The 20,803-nt window shown below is 47.9% G+C and overlaps 1 protein-coding gene across 2 annotated transcripts; it reads right to left on the bottom strand.

Moving 5' to 3' along the window:
* Positions 1-685: 685 nt before the first annotated feature.
* SVOP (SV2 related protein) lies at positions 686-19,360 on the bottom strand. 2 transcript variants are annotated; one of them, XM_032128432.1, is made up of 16 exons: positions 19,167-19,360; positions 16,961-17,121; positions 15,642-15,727; positions 14,595-14,693; positions 13,223-13,294; positions 12,721-12,845; positions 10,823-10,886; positions 10,152-10,277; positions 9,076-9,204; positions 8,664-8,737; positions 8,308-8,384; positions 7,019-7,126; positions 5,626-5,737; positions 5,299-5,380; positions 4,988-5,077; positions 686-4,562 (listed from the first exon to the last, which is right to left on the bottom strand). In XM_032128432.1, exons 1-16 carry the CDS (start codon positions 19,199-19,201, stop codon positions 4,374-4,376), a joined length of 1,629 nt encoding a protein of 542 aa, XP_031984323.1. In that variant the 5' UTR covers positions 19,202-19,360; the 3' UTR covers positions 686-4,373. The 2 variants fall into 2 exon arrangements, with proteins under 2 accessions (XP_031984323.1, XP_031984322.1); XM_032128431.1 differs by lacking the exon at positions 19,167-19,360 and having other exon boundaries at positions 16,961-18,386.
* Between the last annotated feature and the right edge of the window lie 1,443 nt (positions 19,361-20,803).

Genomic DNA, 20,803 nt, shown 5'->3' with positions numbered 1-20,803 from the left:
AGAAGGATTTGCAGCTCGTTAGTCATTTTGACTCATCCTTGAACCACCCCCTGCCTGTAAATTATTGGACATCAAAATAAGAACATCAGTGACAGGGCAGAGGAAAACAGGGTTGGGCACTTAATTATGGTTTAGAAAAATGATAGGGAAATGAAAGGTTTATATTAAAATGTAAATTAGTAGAAGGAAGCCTCCCTGCCCCGAAGTCCAGACACATGTGGAGCCACCTGATGCCAACACACCCAGGGAAGAGCCCAAACTGGCTGGGGCTTCGTGTCCAAACAGAATTAAATATGAAAATCAATTAAAGATTTAAGAGAATTTAAAAAGTCATAGAACCTTAGAATGGTTTGGGTGGGAATGGACCTTGAAGCTCATCCAGTTCCACCCCCTGCCATGGGCAGGGACACCTTCCACTATCCCAGGTTGCTCCAAGCTCTGTCCAACCTGGCCTGGAACACTTCCAGGCATGGAGCATCCACAATATTTAACTGCAGTGAGGTTACTTACAATGGGAACAGGAATCCTGTGACTTTTCTTTACATCTAAATACACAAAACAGACAGAAAATGAGTCAGACCTGCAGAGTGCTGAGCCCAAACTGGATCTCAAACCTCTGAACACCAAGACAAAAAAATTGCAAAGTTATAACCCCTCCTAAACATCGCCCAGAGGAGCCAAAAACTCATTTCCTGAAAAAACTATTTATTTGTTTAACATAAAATATCTAATGTGGACTTCAACTCTCCAATGCCGTGTCGGGAACAGGAACCAGAGGAGTATTTTACAACAAGCTCAAGATACACCAAGTTTTTCAACATTAAAATGTAAATCCAGCTTAGAAACTGTACATTCAGACATGGAAACATTCACTGCTCTCTGGGCAAGTATTTGGGAATAACCAATCATTCCATCCAAGCACACTTGGGGAATGACGTTCCCACGCCAGCTTGGCACGTTGATATCTTGGGCCACTTGGCAAATCTGAGTCCCACAATTCTGTTTGAATTCCAAAGGACCTCACTTCCCAGTTTGAAATGAAGCAGTTGCAGTAATTCCTTCACCAGTGAAAAATAGTGTGGAAAAGGATTCTTTGGAAGTTGATTTTGCACCTAAACGGTGCTGCCCTACTGATAAAACCTATTGGTGGTGATTTCTAACTGCTGTGTGTCAACCCCAGTGTTCCCAGTGAACAAGCTAATTCTCTTACTAATTATATGCAAATTCCTGCAAATCCTGAATTCCAGCTCTGTTTCTCCAGTGCCCAACGGGCTCCTGCCAAATTCAGCCAGGTGGGATCAGCTGTGGTGGGCTCCTACCTCTCTCTTTCATTCAGCTGATCCAAAGCCCATGGATATCCACAGGGGATTTTCCCAGATTTCAGTGAGTTTTGGATCAAGCTTTGACAAAAATCAAAGACCCAGCAGCACCAATCTTGGTATTTCTATCATTCAAAAGGTTTTTTAGTGCAGAATTCATAAAAAGTGAAAAGCAAAAAATGCCTTCCATTTTTTGGTTAACACTGTAAACGTCACAGGTTAAAACTGATCTATTCAACAGCAAGGAAAACGTTGCATTCCCTATAAATCTTTACCTGGGAAGTGGCTTATCTGTAGGATCCAGATCCAGGTGTGCACGAACAGATAAACTTCACCTAAAACTCTCTAAGGGCTGTTGAATGCAATTCTTTAAAACTGCTGAACATTCACCTAAAAAAGTGAAGTGAGATGTGAACATTAACCCTGGGAAAGCAGAATTTTAACTCAAGGCATTGAGTAACAAACTGGGCTGTGGGGTGGGTTCCTTCAGGCCAAGCCTGTGCTGCACTTTGGATTCTCCGTCACCTCTACTCAGGCTCAATTCCAGAGTTTTGGGATGCAAACACAGCTCATGGCAAGCCCAAGGAAGGAGGGAGGGGAGCACCTGGGGGACTGGAATGGCCTCGAGGGCCTCCATCAGCAGGAGGAAGAGGATGGAATGGCAGAGCTGTCACTGAGGGGTGAACAGCCTGACTATGCAAAGGCAAACCCAGCTCCAGTAGATCCCAGCTCCAGGACATCCCAGCCCAGCAGGTTTTCCAGCTCACTGGCCACATGTGGGATAATACCTGATTAAACCCATCCAGGATCTGCTTCCTCACTGCTGTGTCCCATATCCAGCACATCAGAGGCCAGTCCAAGGGAAAGCAGAGAGGTTCCCCATCCCTGGAAGTGTTCCCTTAGGTCATGTTTGGATGGGGTTTGGAGCAACCTAATCCAGTGGAAAGTGTCCCTGCCCACGGCAAGGGGTGGGACTGGATGAGCTTTAAGGTCCCTCCCAACCCAAATCACTTTGGGATTCTGATATTCCATGAAAACAAGTCCCTCTGGCTCTGCTCCAGGCTGCCCCAGGCACACAGGGAGAATGACCCAACTCAGCCTGGCAGAAGGAGGTGAACAAATGAGTTGTGGTTGCTGTCAGTGCCACGAGAGCCCTGTCCGTTTACTGGGATCAACTGGAGCTTGAGCCTGCTGGAGAGCGAGGACCCAGGGACAGGGGACACAAAGGGAACCAACCCAGCTGGAACGGACGGAGGGTTCTGTGCCATCACCCACAGCTGAGCCCGGGGATCCCAGGGATCCCTTGGGAGCTGAATTCATTTTTGTCTCTCTGGGAAAAGCCAAGTTTGCCTGTTTCCACCAACCATTCCTGGAATCCTTCACTGAGTCACCATCCTCCAGTGGGACTGGATGGACACTCGGTGCCTTGGCAAACTCTGTTCTCAGCAGAACACCCACCTCCCACACACAATTATCAACAACCTCTTTGGCCTTTTCCATCAGCCTGAGTTTCCTGGCTTTCTTTAAGGAATTATCCACTCCTGTTTTCCCCTCAGTCTCCAAACGAGCAGCCTGGAACGTGGTGGAGCACTGCAGTGACCTCAGAGCTGTGACCCTCAGTGACAGCCGAGCCCCACAGTGCTCACTTGTACTGCACCAAGCATGGACTTGGACACCTATTCCTGACCCCGGGAATGGGACCTGCTTCCCAGGATACTTAAAATATTCGGCTGTAAAAATGTGTTGCACATTTACCTGTGTTCAGGTGAGAAACCTGCTCAGACAGACCACAAACCCCCATTGCTTCCACAGCCTCACAGAGTCCATCCTGAAAATACACTGAGACCTGGATGAGGCACGTCTCAGATCCTTCCGCATTCCCACAGACTCTGCCACCTGCCCTGTGCCCAGGGACAGGTTTGTGGCACACCAGACGAGCTTGTCCTCACCTGAGCTCTGTTACATTCCCTGACAAGAGCGGGATCATCCCTTGAGGAGCCACACCTGAAGCAGGGCTGTTCCTCATCCAAGGTCACTGCAGATGGGCTCTTCCCATGGTTTTGTTCATTTATTCCAGCTACATTCCTTTGTCACCAGTCAATGTACAATGGGCAGGAAAAGTCCTGCCCAGCTGTCAGGGAGTGGCTCCATCCCAAAGGCAGCGCTTCCGACTCCGGTTGGGGCCACCCCACCGTGAGGATGTGCCCAGGAAACGGAGCAGGGACACACCTGGATCCATGCAGAGAACCACAGGAGCGAGAACCTCCCCACTCCAACAACAGGCAGAGAGCTCAAAGTCCCTGGCAGTGCCAGAGAAGTCCAATTCTGCTCCAAACCACGAGGATTTATATACTGGACTTGATAAGCTTGGAGGTCTTTTCCAACCTTAATGACTCTGTGATTTACATTTCTGCTACAAGGTCCCAGCTCTGCAGCAAACACCACCCTCCCTGCTCCAACTACCCACCTGGGATGGGAGAAACAGGCAGGAATTACTTCCCAAGCAATCCACTCCTATTAATTCTCCAGGAACAGAACCCAACTGGAAAGCCCGGGTCGGTTTGCCAGAACCACATTTTGGTGGTGGTTTTGATGGCTAAAAGTGCAAGGCAGGCATTCAATCCATAGTGTAGGGTATGGAATCCACCCTGTGCCAGGCCAGGGCCACACTAAGTATGAACCTCTTGGTTTTAGGCATCAAGAGCTCAGTGTTTTAATGACAGCTGATGCTGGGCTGCAGTCACTTGGCATTTGCTTGGCACGGGACATTTTAAGCTGAAGAGCTGACCATGCAAGCACGACAGACTGAAGAGAAACCCCTCCTGCTAAACTTCCAAGGATATTTGGATCAAAGGCCTCTCCGTCCAGAAAGTTTTTATGAGTGTGAGCAAAGAGCAGCAGAAACACAATTTGCTGAGGTTCAACCCCAAACTCCTGCAGTTTGACACGTGACGTTGGCAGTGATGGTGGTCAGCTTTCCATGCTTCAGGCTCGGAGGTTTTGTGAGACATTTTGCTCCTATCCTTCATTCTTCCAGCAGGTTTCCACGTCCCCTCATTCCTGTGACTCCCCTGGGGAATGAGATCCTCTGCCCACCATCTCCTGGCCCCATTCCTTGTGGCTGGACTCCTGGAGGCCACGGCCCTTGGTCTCGATGGGCAGGAAGCAGGAGGCCAGGGCAGCCAGCAGGCAGCAGCCACTGTAAACCACCAGAGTCAGATAGACTGAGGATTCCAACATCACCTGCAGGAAAAAGGCAGGGAATGCAAAACAGCACCTCAGCATGGAAATACAGACACTGATGGAACAACAGAAATTTTAATTGTAGAACTGGGGAAAGAGTTTAACTTGAAGCTTCTGGCAAGGAGGGAGAGGGACATTTTATAGATAGTGCCAGGCCAAGGAACAGTGGTTTTAAACTCTCAGAGGACAGGATTAGACTGGATTTTAGGAAGTGGGAGGCACTGGCACAGGCTGCCCAAAGAAGCTGTGGCTGCCCCATCCCTGGAAGTGTTTGGATGGGGCTTGGAGCAACCTGGGATAGTGGAAGAAAAGCAGGTTCTCCATCACCTTCACAGAATCATGGAATTGTTAAAGCTGGAAAAGACTTTCAAGATCATCAAGTCCAAGCTTCCTGTGCCTCCAATCTCAGAGGAGAAGGGATTTACCTGTGCAATGAACGGGGTTATGAGGGCTCCCACTCTGGCCATTCCACTGCACGTTCCCAGGCCCAAAGCACGTGTGGCTGTGGGATAAACCTGTGGAGAAAGCATCATCCCATCAATCCCAGTGGGAAGTTCTCCTCCTTCCACTCCTAATGGAAATTAGTAAGTGGTGCCACAGCACATTCTGTTAGACAGTGACAATGGGATCAACTCCAATCTGGGGTGAGGTTCATTGGGAGCAGGTCATCAAAATGAATGTCCCACCCTGTTCTCACTCCCCTTAAATATTCCCATCACCACAACATCCCCCTTACCTCAGGGGTGTAAACATAGGCAGCCTGAAATCCTCCTGAAATAAAAGCTCTTGCAATGAAGAGCAGCACAGTAAGAACATTTCTGTGAGAAGAAAGAGGAGAGCAGAGTTTGGGAACGTCCAGTACAATCTGCTGGGTTCACTTGGCATTCACTTTTATTTCCCTCCCAAACTCTGGTGAGAAAACCCAACCCCAGCCTTAAATCTTTCTCCAGCTGAGCACGACCATCCCACGGCTTTTCAAACCACCACTCCCAGTTCTCCCACCACAAACAAGAGAGAACATGGATGAATCCAATACTCCAGTTGTTCCCTGTGCTAGACTCACCTTCCAATGCAGAGAAAGAGCAGGAGGCTGCAAAAGGAGAAGACAAGAAAGGACAGGGCCATGGTTTTCTTGCGGCCGATGCGGTCGATGATCCACAGGGTCACCAACACACCTGTGGGAAGAGAGCAGGAGACCCTTGGGAATCGAGCAAAGTGGGGCTGCAGCAGATTTAACACAGCCTGGGTGGTTTAGATTGGAAATTTTGGTCTCTCTTTCCAACCCTCCGCTGGCCCCAGGCAGGGCTGTAGGATGGATTGCTACTGGGTGAAACAGGAATTCTGTGTCCCAGCTGCTGAGTCCTGCTCCATGCTCCCAGATCCACAAATCCACACTCCCATCCGGGGATTACTGATGTGAATGCCTAAAACACCTGCTTATGGCTCACTGGAAGAACTTTTGTTCAACTTCTGGCCATTATTCCCTGCTGGATGGAAGGGCTCCTTAGAACATGGTATTTTGTTTCTATTCTGTTATTTAGCTGTTGCCACTGAATTATTTCTCAGCTGCTTTTTGATAGGAGATAGATCAAGCTCAGTAAATCTCACATTGTTATGTCTTCCCTCCAATGCAATTTTCCCAGATCCTTTTGAAGGCTGATGCACAGCAGGAGTGAGGATTATTCCAGCATCAGTGTCACATGCAGAGCTATCCTGTCAATATTTCTCACTCCCCCCTCAGTGTGAGGATCAAACCAGACCTTTCAGCCCAGCACCACTCCAAGGTACACACTCCTTTTTCTGGGAATCCTTCCCAAAATGTCTGTTTGGCAGCACACTCCTCTTAGGAATGACTGTGCATATTTATCAGTCATCCTTGCAAATTATCATTAATTAAATGGCTTCTCCCTGAGCTTTTAGCCCTGAAATTATGATCCAGAAGAGTGAAAATCACCTGATCCCTGTCTGTGGTGTTGTTCCAATCAGATGAACACTGATCTGAGGGATCAGTGGCTGTTTCACACTACTTTGCTTGCCCTATGCCAGAGTGTCCACTGAAATTCACTGGAATTGCCCGAAAATCACAGGATCGGGACTGAAGCTGGACACAGAGATTTAGGGAGCAAGGTCTCCATGGATGCATTGTACCCATCATCCTTTGAAAATACTTCTGGATAGTCATTTATGGATAGAAATTCCAGTGTTTCTGCCTCTTGGATTTAGTTGGTTTTCCTCTTCCTGAAGAGGAACCCACAGTCAGAGGGGCCATTCCAGAGCAATGACTGATTTTTTATGGAGTGATCCCAGGCCAGGGAGGACCCAGAGCCACAGCAAGGAGCTCTGAGTGCTGTGGGAAGCATCAGGCCAGACATCCCAGTTCCACTGCTGCTGCCAGAGCCCATTCCCACACCCTGAGCCATTCCAAGGAAAAACTGGGGCTTCTCCTCGCTCCTTACCAGGGAATTCTGACAGGGTTGTCCAGAGCAGGTCAGTGTAATCTTCCTCTGTCAGGTACTCACAGGTCAGGCTGCACTTGGCTTTAACTTCCTGCCTTCTGCTGGATACTGGAGGGAAAAAAGCACAAATATTTAATGTATTTTAAGCAAACTCTTCCCTGTTTACCTTCCTGCTGTGTCTCTATCACTCTTACTGCTGAAATTTAGGAAGGGATGCACTGGAAGGACTGGCATGGATTCACTGCACCCACCATCCTTTAAAATACTTCTGGAAAGTCGTTTAGGGATAGAAATTCAAGTGATCCTGCCCCTTTGATTTAATTGTTATTCCTCTTCTGAATGCTTGATGTGCTGCTGGGATGGAATTCAGAGTCAGAGGGGCATTGGAGAGCAATGCTTGGTGATTTTACCTGGAAACACTGATCATTTATAATGTTTTCTGTGACAGGATGTCTCAGCTCAGTGAAAATTCCATCTCCTTATCAGCTGTACAGTCTGAATTATTTTCCAGTCCAGGGCTCAGGACACAATTAATTCCAATAATTCAGTTTCTCCCAACACAAATTGGGATCCCAACACTTCCCACACTCTGGGAATACTGAATTACCCCATGTCCTTATAAAACCAAGGGTTTTTAAGGGCTGCATCCTTCTCTGGGGAGGCAACACTGAGTCAGAGCTCTCAGAGCTCATCACTGCTCTTCAACCCTGGCATCTGGGGCTGCTCCAATGCTCCCCACCCTCCTTTTATAATTTCCCAACTTTCAGGCAGTTTTCCCTAATTACAAGTGCTCTGAATGCAATCATTCCTCCCCTGGGGAATCAAACTGTTCAAGCCTCTTCTTAACTGAGTCAAAGCACCTTTCTTCCCCCCCCCACCCCAAAAATTCTGCAACACAAAGGATGTCGATTTCCCACCATTCTCTTTTTTCTCAGCAGGTTTTCCCATCTCGAGAACCCAGGAGCTCCACAGGAGCAGCAGTTTCTCTCTCTCAGAACTAATTAGGCCTGTCAAATCTGCAAACTTATATTGATTCAATCACTTTTTTTTTTAAATCAAGAAGAACAGATAACAGGTCTGCCTTGAAGGTTGTCTTGCTGTTTTACATTTTGGGCTCAAAACCACTGCAGGATCTCTCTGCAGTGGGCAGAGATGTGGAAACATTTAAAATAAACTTAAAACTCGACCACATTCCTTTCCCAAAATACCAGCAGAAGGTGATCTGATAAAAGATCTTCCAGCAGTTTTAACAGGACATATGTAGAAAGAAAAGACGGAGCAATACTCACTGCTGCAAACATCTCCTGCTTGGAAGAGCTCTGTAGTTAATAAAACTAACCCATAATAAGAAAAAGCATTGGAAAACCTGCAAGGAAGCAAATGAGAGAGGAAGTTTCAGCTGGTCCAACTTAAAAAAACCACCACGAATCAGAAGTCCTACCTCAAAGCTGTTTCAGCAATCAGAAAATTAAAGGGCAATTTGGGAATGATGGGTGGTTGAATAAATTACAAATCAATACAGGTTGGGGTTTTTTTGGTTGGTTGGTTTTTTTTCTGAGGAGGAAGTTGCTGGATTTGAGTAAAATCCCTTCAATAAACCCCATTTAGAGCTGTGCTGGCACTGAACCTTTAGGTTTTCTCTTACCAAATGAACCAGAGCAACAACGTGGTCCAGCGGAAATGGGGGGTGAAAAGGTCCCTCATTTTGCCTCGGTCCTCCTGTTGGGAACAAGCAGAATTTGGATGATGAGGGACAGCTAAAGTATCAAATTCCATCTTGTCTCACGAGTTCAGATCCGGGAATTCTGACCTGAGCTCTTCAGCAACCTCAAGGTTTGGTTTTCTTTCATAACAGTGAGGTTAAACAACATTAATGCCCATTTTAAAGCTGCTTTTTACTTCCAAATGAGAAATTACCTCTTCCTCAGTGGGAAAGAGGCCGAAATGATCAAACCTCATTTTTTTTAATGCCTAGCTGAGACCTTAAAATTGAACAGAACATTGATTATTTGCTTACAAACACCCCTAGTTTCACTGTTACTGTGACCTGCACGTACCTGTCTGGAAATCACCAGTTTTCCCAAGGGCATCGGAGCTCCATTTTCCGTGGCTATCCTCTTCAAAGTGGCCAGAGCTTTCTCCTGGTTCCCAGATAACACATCATACCTGGCACTTTCTGGCAGCCACTAAGGGAGCAAAGCAGGTCACACACACAGGAGGGTGTCACAACCAGCAATGGGATTTTCCTCGGGGGAATCTCAGTGACTCCAGCAGATTCTCACATAACAAAAGGATTACAGGACTAAGCTTGAAGAATTCCAAGAATTATCTCATCAGGCTTTAAAAATTGCAACCCCCCCACTTTCCCCATGACCTCAGAACTCTTTCCCTTCCATTCCTCTGGGTTTATCCTTGAGAAGTGTTGGGAATTTTTGCAGGTTTTTGACATGATCCCTTCCCTGTAGGAATGGCAAAGCATCCAGGGCAGATAACAAGATTCTGGCATTCCAAAATTTATGGGTTTAAGCTCCTTTTAATTTAGAACAAGCTTGTGAGCACCTGGATAACTGGAGGTATTCCTGAAAAATTAAGGGAAATTATAGGTGCTAAACCACCTGACAAGGACATTTATCTATGAGGAGACTGAGTGATTGGCAAATATATCACCTAATAAATAATAAAATAAAAAATATATCACTGAAGCTCAGGTTTAACTTATTCTGGAATCTCACCTGCACTCTGCAGATTCTGTCCCTGATTTGGGAGGATTTTTAAGTGGAAATTGATTCTAAAAGTGACAAAATCAAAAGAGCATTTAGGGAAATAGCAACAGCTTTTGGTAAAATGCTGATTCCACTGAGCTTAGTTGAAACAAAGTCATTAAATTGGAGAGGGTTCCAGGCCTGATTTCACAAAATTCCAGCCCACCATTGTCCTCCAGCAGTTACATCAACACAGCTCTCCCTGGAATGTTTTTCCCAGCACCCTGTTGAAACTGCATTTTTTGGTCATTATTTCAGTTATTTCACAGAAGAGAGCTCAAAACTGTCCTGATTTTCTTCAGCTGGGTCACAGAATGGGGTAGAGGAGCGGGAATTGCAGGAATTCACATGAATCCTTGAGGAATACCTACAAAACACAGGCCAGCAAAGAGCAGGAGTGGAAGGGCAGAGAGGATGAGGAGCCAGCGCCAGCCGAGTGTGGGCATCACCACCACTGCCAGGAGCACTTCAAACACAGTCCCAAGGGCCCAGAACACCTGGAAGAGGGAAAACCAACGACAAAATGAGGATAGGAGTGCCCCCAAGGCCTCCTCTTTGGAGCATTCCAGGCTGTGCTCAGCAGGGATGGCTGGAGAGAGAAATTCCAGGGGTGCCAATTCTGCCTTGAAATGTTCCAAGGACAAAATTCTGCCCTGTGTGACTGTGACACATTGGAATGAAGATGTGGAGCTGAATTCAGCACTGCATTTGTGGGGCTGTCAGCTCTCCAAATCCATCACTGAGATGAGTTTCACCACAAAATCATGGATACCCAGTTCCCACCTTGTGCTCACTCTGCAGCCCTGGGTGCAAACTAATTTGGAAAAAGGCAAATTCAGCACAAAGAGTGGAGTGTGACAAGAAAAATTTCTGCTGCTTTTGGAGCTGGGCTGGTCCCAGAGCTCAGGAGTGACTCAGCTCCACACCAAGGTGGACAGGCAAGGTCTGGCTGCAGCTCTGAGGGGATTTCCAGGCAGGAGGATGGAAGGGATGTGACCAACAGAAGGATTTATCCCTCGAGGATCAGAATGCAGCTACTCACCTCTATTAATAAAATGCATTTTGCTCGGGCTTTCATTGGAAGGAATTCAGCATATAAAGTTACCCTAAAAGAGGGAACAGAGAGGAAAATGTCAGGTTAGCACAGAGAGGAAAATGCCACAGCAGACAGAGGTTCAAAATCCCCTTTGCCTCTTAATTAAAGAGCTAAACCCAGAGCAGTAACTCAAAGCTCTCCCTATCCCCAGAGCCAGCCAGGCTCTGACACTGGGTCACATTCCCCTTCCACTCCAGAACAAACCCTCCAACACTGAAAGAGAGGACACAATCTGTTCTTTTTGTGTGGTTTTGTGGCCCCACAGTTGTCAGTTAAATGCAGATCTTGATGCTTATGCTCTCATAGCCCTGCTCTGAGCCAGAGCACCATTTAAAATACCATTTTATCTGCTATTTTCAGTGTGGTCCATCAGAATTCAACACAAACTCTTGCTGGATAAAGAATTCCTTCAGGGCTTTACAACTGGCTCAGAGAATTCCCATCAGTCTCTTGTGCCAGGGTTCAATTCTCCAAGAGGGGAATACTTTCATGTCACTGGTATAAAATAATTTGCATTCTTTTATTGTGGGATTCAAAGAGCAACCACTGAGGCTTTTTTTCATGCCTGTGCCAAGGAGTGATGGCAGAGCTTCTCCAGGAGGAATTCCTGAGGGGGAATTCAGGCAGCAGCCAGTCCAGGCTCTGTCATCTCCTTCAAACTGGTAAGGCTTGGCTTTGCTCTGTTTGCATTCCATTGACTCAGCCTGTTCCTGCCTCCGAACTCCTCAGGCTTCCTTTGAGGTTTAGGACAAAATTCCTACTGACTTCAAGAGTGGATTGATCTCTGAGGAGCTGCCCAGGACTCAGTTCATGGAAAGTATAAAGTTTCACACATTATCTCATTCAAGCAGTGATTTAGGGAACTCAAATCATGTCTTGAAGTGTAGCTCAGGTCCCTCTGTAGTGCAGAGAAAACAGGAGCTGCTGAATGACCCTAACAAAAGAAGGACATGGAATTGTTGGAGCCAATCCAGAGGAGGAAATGACACTCATTCCATGGAGATCCAGGCACTCACCCCCAAAATCACACAGCCTGCTTAAGGATATCAGAAAGGAACTACTTTTCATCCTGCTTCATCCATGTTTACCCCTCTGTCAAATAAATCCTTGTTCTAGTCAGAACAGGAAACAGACTCAGGGAGGATGGGATCCACTTGGAGATCTGTAACTGGCTCTGTTTTTTCTCTCATGAAGACACAACCTCAGTGAGCCAAGTCAAGTGGCCCTGGCTGGGATGTACCTGCAGCTCTGGATTTTTTATCTGGGAGTGGCAATGGAAAAGCCATTGACTTGCTTTGGGAAGGAATCTGTGAGCCATCAATCCAAGTCAGGCTCTGCCTGCTCCAAAATAGCACCTCCAGAAGGCAAAGTATCAATTATTGATAAGGATAAAAGACTACCCAGAGAGAGAATGGCTGTACCCTTCCCTTTACATTTCTAATTAAAAGCCATGGGCAGGGTTATTTATTGCAGGTGGAAAATTTATGGATCCCTCTCTTCAGTGAAAGGAACCACACAGGGATAGAGAAATATCCTGACACTGCCTTCTCCTTCTGAGCCATCCCAGCATCTCCAGTGCTCCAGGTTTGGGCTGGGTGGGCTTGGAATTCCAGCTCAGGGTGAGATGGGGAAGTTCAGGCTCTGACTGAACAATAATCTGGGGTTTTACAATCACAGTCAGGGCTCAGCTCTGCCTCTAAATGTTGGTGTTTAGGTCATGACCTGCCTTGCAACAAGGCCAAGGGTTGGGGTCGCTGAACAGAAACAAGACTTCAGTTTGACATGAGAATTTTGTAAGAAAGAAATAGAAATGAGGAAGTTTGGATTTGTGAATATTTACTTACGACTGAGGCACTCCTCCAATCCCAAAGCCCACCAGGCCCCTCAGCACCAGGATCCAGCTGTAAATGGGAGCAAATCCACTGAGGATTCCGTAGTAGAGAGTCCACAACACGCTGATCTTTAGGCCCTGCGTTCAGCAAGAGTTAAAAATCACTGTAACACAAATTAAAGTGTAAAACAGAGCTTCAAATGCCTTGTATTTCATAGGAGCTCAGTCCTGGATGTGCTTAATGCTGCTTTGTACATGTGGACATTTGGGAACACAAAATCCTAGAATGGGTTGGGTTGGAAGGGACCTTAAAGTTCATCCCATTCTACCCCCTGCCACGGGCAGGGACACCTTCCACTGTCCCAGGTTGCTCCAAGCCCCATCCAACCTGGCCTTGGACACTTCCAGGGATCCAGGGGCAGCCACAGCTTCTCTGGACAGCCTGTGCCAGTTGCACTGAAATGTCCACGCTGCAGAAATGTTGGGATATATCCCAGTAGGAGCTGCAGACTTACTGTTTTCCTCCCATACTGGTCTGAAATGTTTCCCCAGAGCGTGGAGCTGGACATCATTCCCACAAACACCACCTGTGAAACAGCAGGGAAAAAAATCTTTCCCTTAACAACAAGTGAAAATTCCAGTGTGACAGACACAGAACACAAACTTCCAGTGAAACCAGGACATTTCAGCCCAAAACAGAGTGAGATGTGCAGGAGGTCAGAGAATGGGTGGGGTTGGAAAAGATCTTAAAGATCATCCAGTTCTCTTTGGGTTGGAGCAGGCAAGCAACAAAATGCCTCCTCAAGTCAGCTTTGCATTAAAAGATCCACCAGTGACAACCCAGACAGTCCCAGTTTGGGCTGGACTGGGCACACTGGTATTGTCCCATTGTGAGTCCAGCCCTGGAAGACACAGAGCTCTCCAATTCCAAGGAAAATATTCCTGAATAAAAGCAGAGGAGCTGTTGGTTGAGATCTGCATGGCAGAGCTCTCCTCCAGCCCCCTACCACCATCCCCAGCAGCTCTCAGGTTTGAAGGGAGACAAAATTACACCTTGAAAGTTTAGAAAAGTCTGAAGTGTGGAAGAAAATACCCTGAAGCCTTTTCAGAGGTGACACTCTCATGCTGAGCTGCAAGAAGGACCCTCTGCATTCAGAGATAGGACATTCACGGGATTCAAGGACATCATTTCAATCTGCTGAGCATTTTTACCATTTTACACAATCAAAGGGCATGAAAAATAAAGGAGAAAGAAATGCAGGGAATAAAATCCCTGCATTACCAGTGGCCTATGCTGAGAGAAGAGTCCCAAATTTGTTTTTTTATCCCTAAAGGCATTGCAGCATTCCAAAATCACAGCACCATACTTGGAGGTGGTGTTATAAGATCTCTGCTTCCAAAGATCACTGCATAATCCCAGAATCATTTGGGCTGGAAAAGACCTCTGAGATCATTGAGTCCAATATCAAAAATCAACTGTTTGTTCTCTCTCAGGGCTCTCAGTCTGTCAGAGAGCTGAAACGTGGGGAGAGAGAAAAAATTTCAAGCAAGGTAATAAAAATTCATTGTTCTTTTTAAAATTAATCAAATAGTTTGAATTTTAGGATGAATCTGAGTGAATTCATAGATTCTCCTGGAAATTACATGAAACTTGGAGCCTGCAACTTGCAAAGTGCCCTCAGCTGTCACCGCATTTCATTACTTCAATCTTTTAAAAAAAACCCTCCTATAAATCTCTTTTAAAAACTCCTATAAACTTCCAAGCTGAAGGCAATCTGCAAGTGCCACAAAGAGATTGAATTTTGGGGGATACAAAGCAAAATGTCTGGATAACAATGATGGAAAAAAACCTCAGGGAAGACAGGAGCTGTCAGATATTTTTCCTACCGAGGTGAGCAATGCAACCTGCCAGCTGGGTAAGCGCCACTCACAGTGCAGCTGAGGAGCAAGGATACTTAAAATCATCATTTCCATGGCATCTGCCATCTGTAGGGGGAAGAGAAAGCAAAATCAACAGCTGCCTGCAAATCAGGTGGATTTAGGAGTCAGTAATAGGCCTTGGTGACATTACTGTGCCATTCCCACCTTGTGGTTGAACAAAATATTTAACATTTAACCTCATTTCTGGTTGTGAGCACATTTAGTAACTCTGGCAGAGAGGATCCAAAGAGCCAAATCCAAGGATTTTGGGGAGCTTTGGCTGGTCAGTGACTCGGGTTCAGTCACTTCCACAGTGCAAATTCCAGCTTTCAGCTCCTTTGCACATGGATTCAGTTAGGATTGTTTAATACCTTGTAACCTATTCCCTTAAACACTCCTGGATTTGGATAGATCACCTGCAAAGCAAATTCCACAGCTGATTTAGGATCTAAGCCATGGCAGATTCCAGCCTTTTATATGGATAAAAGCCAGTAAATACAGCTCCAGGTATCAGGATCCTAAAATACACCACAGGAGGTGGAAAACAGAGCTTCAGAAAGAGCAGAAAAATGGAAACCAAGACTTTTTGTTGTTGTTGATATCAAGGTTAAAAGTGGAAGTGCTGGGTTGCTGTTCCTCTGAAACTGAGATTACAGCAATCCTGACTGATACAGACAACAGAGATTGCAGCTGATGGGAGGAATGTGGCAAAATCACTGCAGGAAACCTCAGGCTCTGCAGGAGTAGCCTGGAATCTCTTTCATTCGAAACCAAATTTGAAGTGGAGAATCAAAATGGGTTTCCAAACCCTGGTTTCTAAAAACTTCAGAGACAAAGAAATCCATCATTACCTCTCACAACAAGGCTGAGTCCTGCTGTTATTGTAGAATTTCCAGTAAAATTCCTGCTTTATTGTACATTTATCTGTTGGGAGACTCTCAGTCCCCATTATTTGAAATCCCTGAGTTTCTCTAAGGGATGACCATGCAACAGATCCTGATCCCAGTTACTTGCCCATGCTAATCCAGTGATGACAGAGAGCTTCCACTGGAACTTCCCAAATCCAATGGCTTCCACCGCATCTTCCACCATGAAAGTATCTGGAGAGAAAACAATTCCAGTGGATTCCTTTCGAATAAAAGCCAGCCCTCGAGAGAGAATTTTTCTGGTTTAATTGCTAATTAATTGGTTAATCTGCTGAGACCTCAAATATCTAACAGAGCTACTTAGTTTTTATACAGTTCCTACTCAAGAAAATCTCTGTGTTCTTCCAAAGCCAAAATAATCCTAATTATTCCCAGAATATTTTAATCCCATGGAGGTAAATCACTGTGGCACCCACAAATTCAACCCATGTTCAGCCTCTTCCTCCTTGGAGTGACTCCTCCAGCCACTGAAGTGAGGAGAAACAGCTCTGCCACAGCCCACAGCAGTGCTAGGAGCTGCAGGGAATATTTTAGTGCAACCCGTCATTACTTAAATCAAGAATTTCTCCAAAACACACAAATCTTAAACCCTGCTTTTGTTAAAAATGCTGCTGGTTGTTTCCCATCCACTGCCATGACCTCTTTAGTTTGTTCCAGCTGAAGGTGCTGAGATGTCTCAAATTCCTTTGCTCAAATGCCTAATGAAATGACCAAGAAAAGCACATTTTTGGTATTTGAGTTGTTTAAATCAATTTAAGTCTCACAATTCTAACACTCACAGCACTTTGAAAAGGACATTCCTCAGCAAAGCTTTGGCTCAGAGCTGTGAGATCCCCACAACACCACAAACCAGGAGGAAATCAAACCAAATCCAAGGGATGAAGCACAGCACAGAGGTCCATAAATAAGATTAATACCAAATTTTCACGCCGTGCTAAGACAAACCCAATATTTCTCACCTCTCCTAAAGCAGTGCTGCCTCCAGGCAGGAAGCACAGGCTGGGATGGACATTCCTGTTGTCCTCTAGGAAAAGAGGAGACAGGAACTCTGCAGATTCATCTCAACCTTGAAGGAGAGCCAGGTGTAGCTGCTCCAGCAGCACTGAGCAGTTCCAGAGGGAACTAAGGCAAATTCCAGTGTGGAAAAGGGGCTGGCAGCTGGATCCACAAGTCCCTAACAGGAGTATCCAGCAGGGGGGGACACAAAAAGGAACACAAGGAGCATCCCACAGGGAATGGGCTGATCAAATCCTGATTTTCAGCTGTAACAGAATTTCCCTGTGTTACTGTTTTTATCTGGGGATCCTTAACTTCTCCAAACCCCCTGTACCCAGCCTGACAGGGATGAAGGGGCCACACCTTTCTCCCCAACCTTCTCCTTGCAGGAAAACAAGAGAGATTGCTCACCATCCGTGGGGTTGGCAAATTCCTTGGGCACTGCAGCTCCATCCCCCAGCTCCACGGGCTCCAGCTCTGTCCTCACCCCCTCGATCTGCACCTCGTGCTCTCCCGAAATTCCATCCTCGTCCGACCTCGAGCTCTCCCCGGTGCGGCGGAACTTCACCACCCTGAAACCACAGAATCTGGGATGGATCCTGCCAGGGGTCTTTTCCAGCTTGGAGCTCTGCTTGGTGAGTCTTGAAGCAGCATCCAGGTTTCTCCTCATTCCCTGTCTCCATTCTCCACAGGGAATGCTGGGATTTGTGTTTGGATCTGGTTTCGGGTATCCTACGTTGGGATGGGATTTAATCCTTGTTCTCGGATATAGAGGTTGTTATTGTGCTATCCACAAAGTTATAAAACCACAGAGGTCATAAAAATATGATGGAATGATGCATATTTAATGAGATCCATGTTTTGTGTGCCTGGATTTAATTGGGAATTAGGCATTGCCACGTCATTGATTTTCAGAGGTTTTGTCCTGGCAGGAAGAGCCCAAATTCCATTTTCTGAGTTGTTTTTGTGATTAAAAGTGAAACTCCTGAAATGCACCAGAATTTGAAATATTATTTAGTGAGTGACAATTAATGAGCTCATTCAGGGAATGGATGGATTTTTTTCCATCAGGATGATGATTCTGTGACTCCGCTTTCATCTTCAACAGAATTATTTAATAGCATGTAATTCATTAAATATCTGTATTTTAAGCCCAGAATTTGCTAAATTGACACAGCTTTGATGTTTTGCTCAGAGTGATTTGCTTCCTTTCCACAGAAAAGGTTCTTTTCCCATCTAGGAAGTTTTCTGTGGCCAAAGATTTGGGAACAGATCCACCAGATTTAACAGAACAGATCCCTCAAGCTTTCTTCACTTTATCTGCCGCACAGTGTAACTTTTTCCCCTTGGAAAGCGACAATTCCCTGGATTTAAGTGAAATCCTTTTTTTGGAAATAGATTAAATTATCACAGAATCACAGCGAGGGAGCTTAAAGATCGTTCCAGCTTTGGAGGTGATGGATCCCATAAAATCTGAGAACCACAAATCCAGGCAGAGATTGCCAGGTTCCTCAGCACAGGAAATAAAAATACAGGTGTGTAATTTAGGAATATGTGAAACAAACTGATACAAATGACAGAAAAAAACCTCCACGGGGATCATTTTTATTCCACACTTGCCAAATTTTTCACATCTGGGACATCTCAGGGAGCTGCTGCATTTATTTGCAAGATCTCACAGCACCAAAACACCCGCACTGGAAAGTCCTTTGGGACGTATTCCCAGGTTTTGTCCTTAAAAATGGGGAAAAAAGCTCAATAAAATTCTTTTCCCTGACGAGCTGAAGGCATCCCAGGGAAGGATTGGAAAAGAACTGGAGTTCACGTCCGTTTTCCCAACTTATCAGGAATGTTATGGGACAAGGTGCTCTGTCATCGACAGGAGCTCATGAATATTTAACAGCGACTTGAAACATTCATTCCCTGCCTTGCCGAGCCCAGGATTTATAAATAGGAAGATGTTGCAAAACACCTGAGAATGGAGCATTAGGAAAAAACGGGGTTGGTTTTTAAGGAAGCGTTTGGCATTGAGGGATAAGGAAGGAATTCCTGGCGTTAAAGGTACTAAAGATTTTATCAGGTTTGGGGTTGTTTGTTTCTTGGGGTTTTTTTTTGCACAGATCCAGCACCCACATTCCTGGCAAAAATCAGCATTTTCCTTGTGCAGCAGCGTTTGCCTTTCCCAGAATCACTGGGAATGCCGACGGTCCCCCCAACCCCACCTTGGCAGGGCAGGTTCTGCTCTGCAATTCCTCCCTGCCAGGGAGGAGGATGGGGAGGAAGAGCCTCCCCAGCACACAGCGTTATTTACAGATAAACCCCCCCTGAAAAGGCAACCCCGACGTCTCCTCTCCCAAAATCTCCTGGCACTTGCACGGTTTTATCCCACCTCTGCTGATTTTCCACCACCATCAAATCCACGCCGAGAAAACCCCCCCGAAATGAGTGAATTTATGTAACAAACAGCTCCCGCATCCCTCGGGATGCCGGACCCGGGCAGCTCCACCGGGAAAATGGCCTGCTTCCCGGGGGCCTAAGCCTCCTCCCGGCAGAATTCCCCGGACCCCGCCGGCATTCCCGCGGCCGGAGGGGCAGGAGCCCCCCCGGCGCTACTCACGGCAGCTGCTTCAGCTGGAACAAATCCTCCTCCATGGCCGGGCGGCGGCTGCGCTCATCGCTCCCGCATGGCGGGCTCGGGACGCGGGATGGAGCGGCGGGAGCCGCGGAGAGAGAGGCGGGATGGAGCGGCTGGGGATGCTGGAGAGGCTGGAGAAGCTGGGGATGCTGGAGAGGCTGGAGAGGCTGGAGAGACTGGGGATGCTGGAGAGGCTGGGGATGCTGGAGAGGCTGGAGATGCTGGAGAGGCTGGAGAGGCTGGAGAGGCTGGAGAGGCTGGAGAGGCTGGGGATGCTGGAGAGGCTGGGGATGCTGGAGAGGCTGGAGAGGCTGGAGAGGCTGGGGATGCTGGAAAGGCTGGAGAGGCTGGAGAGGCTGGAGAGGCTGGGGATGCTGGAAAGGCTGGAGAGGCTGGGGATGCTGGAAAGGCTGGAGAGGCTGGAGAGGCTGGAGAGGCTGGGGATGCTGGAAAGGCTGGAGAGGCTGGGGATGCTGGAGAGGCTGGAGAGACTGGGGATGCTGGAGAGGCTGGGGATGCTGGAAAGGCTGGAGAGGCTGGGGATGCTGGAGAGGCTGGAGAGGCTGGAGAGACTGGGGATGCTGGAGAGGCTGGAGATGCTGGAGAGGCTGGAGAGGTTGGGGATGCTGGAAAGGCTGGAGAGGCTGGGGATGCTGGAGAGGCTGGGGATGCTGGAGAGGCTGGAGAGGCTGGGGATGCTGGAGAGGCTGGAGATGCTGGAGAGGCTGGGGATGCTGGAGAGGCTGGAGATGCTGGAGAGGCTGGAGAGGCTGGGGATGCTGGAGAGGCTGGGGATGCTGGAGAGGCTGGGGATGCTGGAGAGGCTGGAGAGGCTGGGGATGCTGGAGAGGCTGGAGAGGCTGGAGAGGCTGGACAGCTCCGCAGGAACCGCCGGCCCGCGCGCACCCGCTCGGCTCGGCTCGGCTCGGCTCGGCTCGGCTCGGCTCGGCTCGGCTCAGCCTGGCACGGCACAGCTCGACCCGGCTCAGCGCGGCTCGGTGCAGCACAGTTCGGCTGCTTTGGCACGGCTGAGCTCAGCTCAGCTCGGTTTGGCTCAGCTGGGCTCAGCTCAGCATGGCTCGGCTCCGTTTGGCACAGCTCAGCTCGGCTTGGTTTAGCTCAGCCGGGCTGGGCTGGCTCAGCTCAGCACAGCACGGCTGCCATCAGCTCACTTGGACTGGTCATGGCTGGGTCTGGCTTAGTTCAGCTCAGTGGGGTTTGGCCCGGCTGGGCTGGGTTTGGCCCGGCTGGGCTCACCTGGACTCGCCGCGGGCGGGTTTGGCTGAGCTCGGCTCGGCTGGGCCCGGCCCAGGCGCGGTTCCCGCATTGCCCCGAGCGGGGCCGCCCTGAGGGGCCGGAGCTGCTCCCGCCCCGCGGGCTTGGATCGGGCCATGGAATCGCTGCCACGGGAAAACCCCCGAGCCCAGGTGCTGCCAGCACCACCACGGCCGTGTCCCCCCGAGCGTCGCATCCCCAGGGACGGGAAATCCCCAGGGATGGGGAACCCCCGGGCCGGGACTCGCCCCTGCCCCGGGGCTGGACAACCTTTCCAGCAGGATTTGCCCTCAATATCCCAACTAAACCGCCCCTGGAGCGTGCGGGACTGGAATATCCCACTG

Source organism: Corvus moneduloides, chromosome 18 (genome assembly GCF_009650955.1).
Source record: "Corvus moneduloides isolate bCorMon1 chromosome 18, bCorMon1.pri, whole genome shotgun sequence".
NCBI classification, from domain to species: domain Eukaryota; kingdom Metazoa; phylum Chordata; class Aves; order Passeriformes; family Corvidae; genus Corvus; species Corvus moneduloides.
This window is presented reverse-complemented; position numbering and strand designations above follow the sequence as displayed.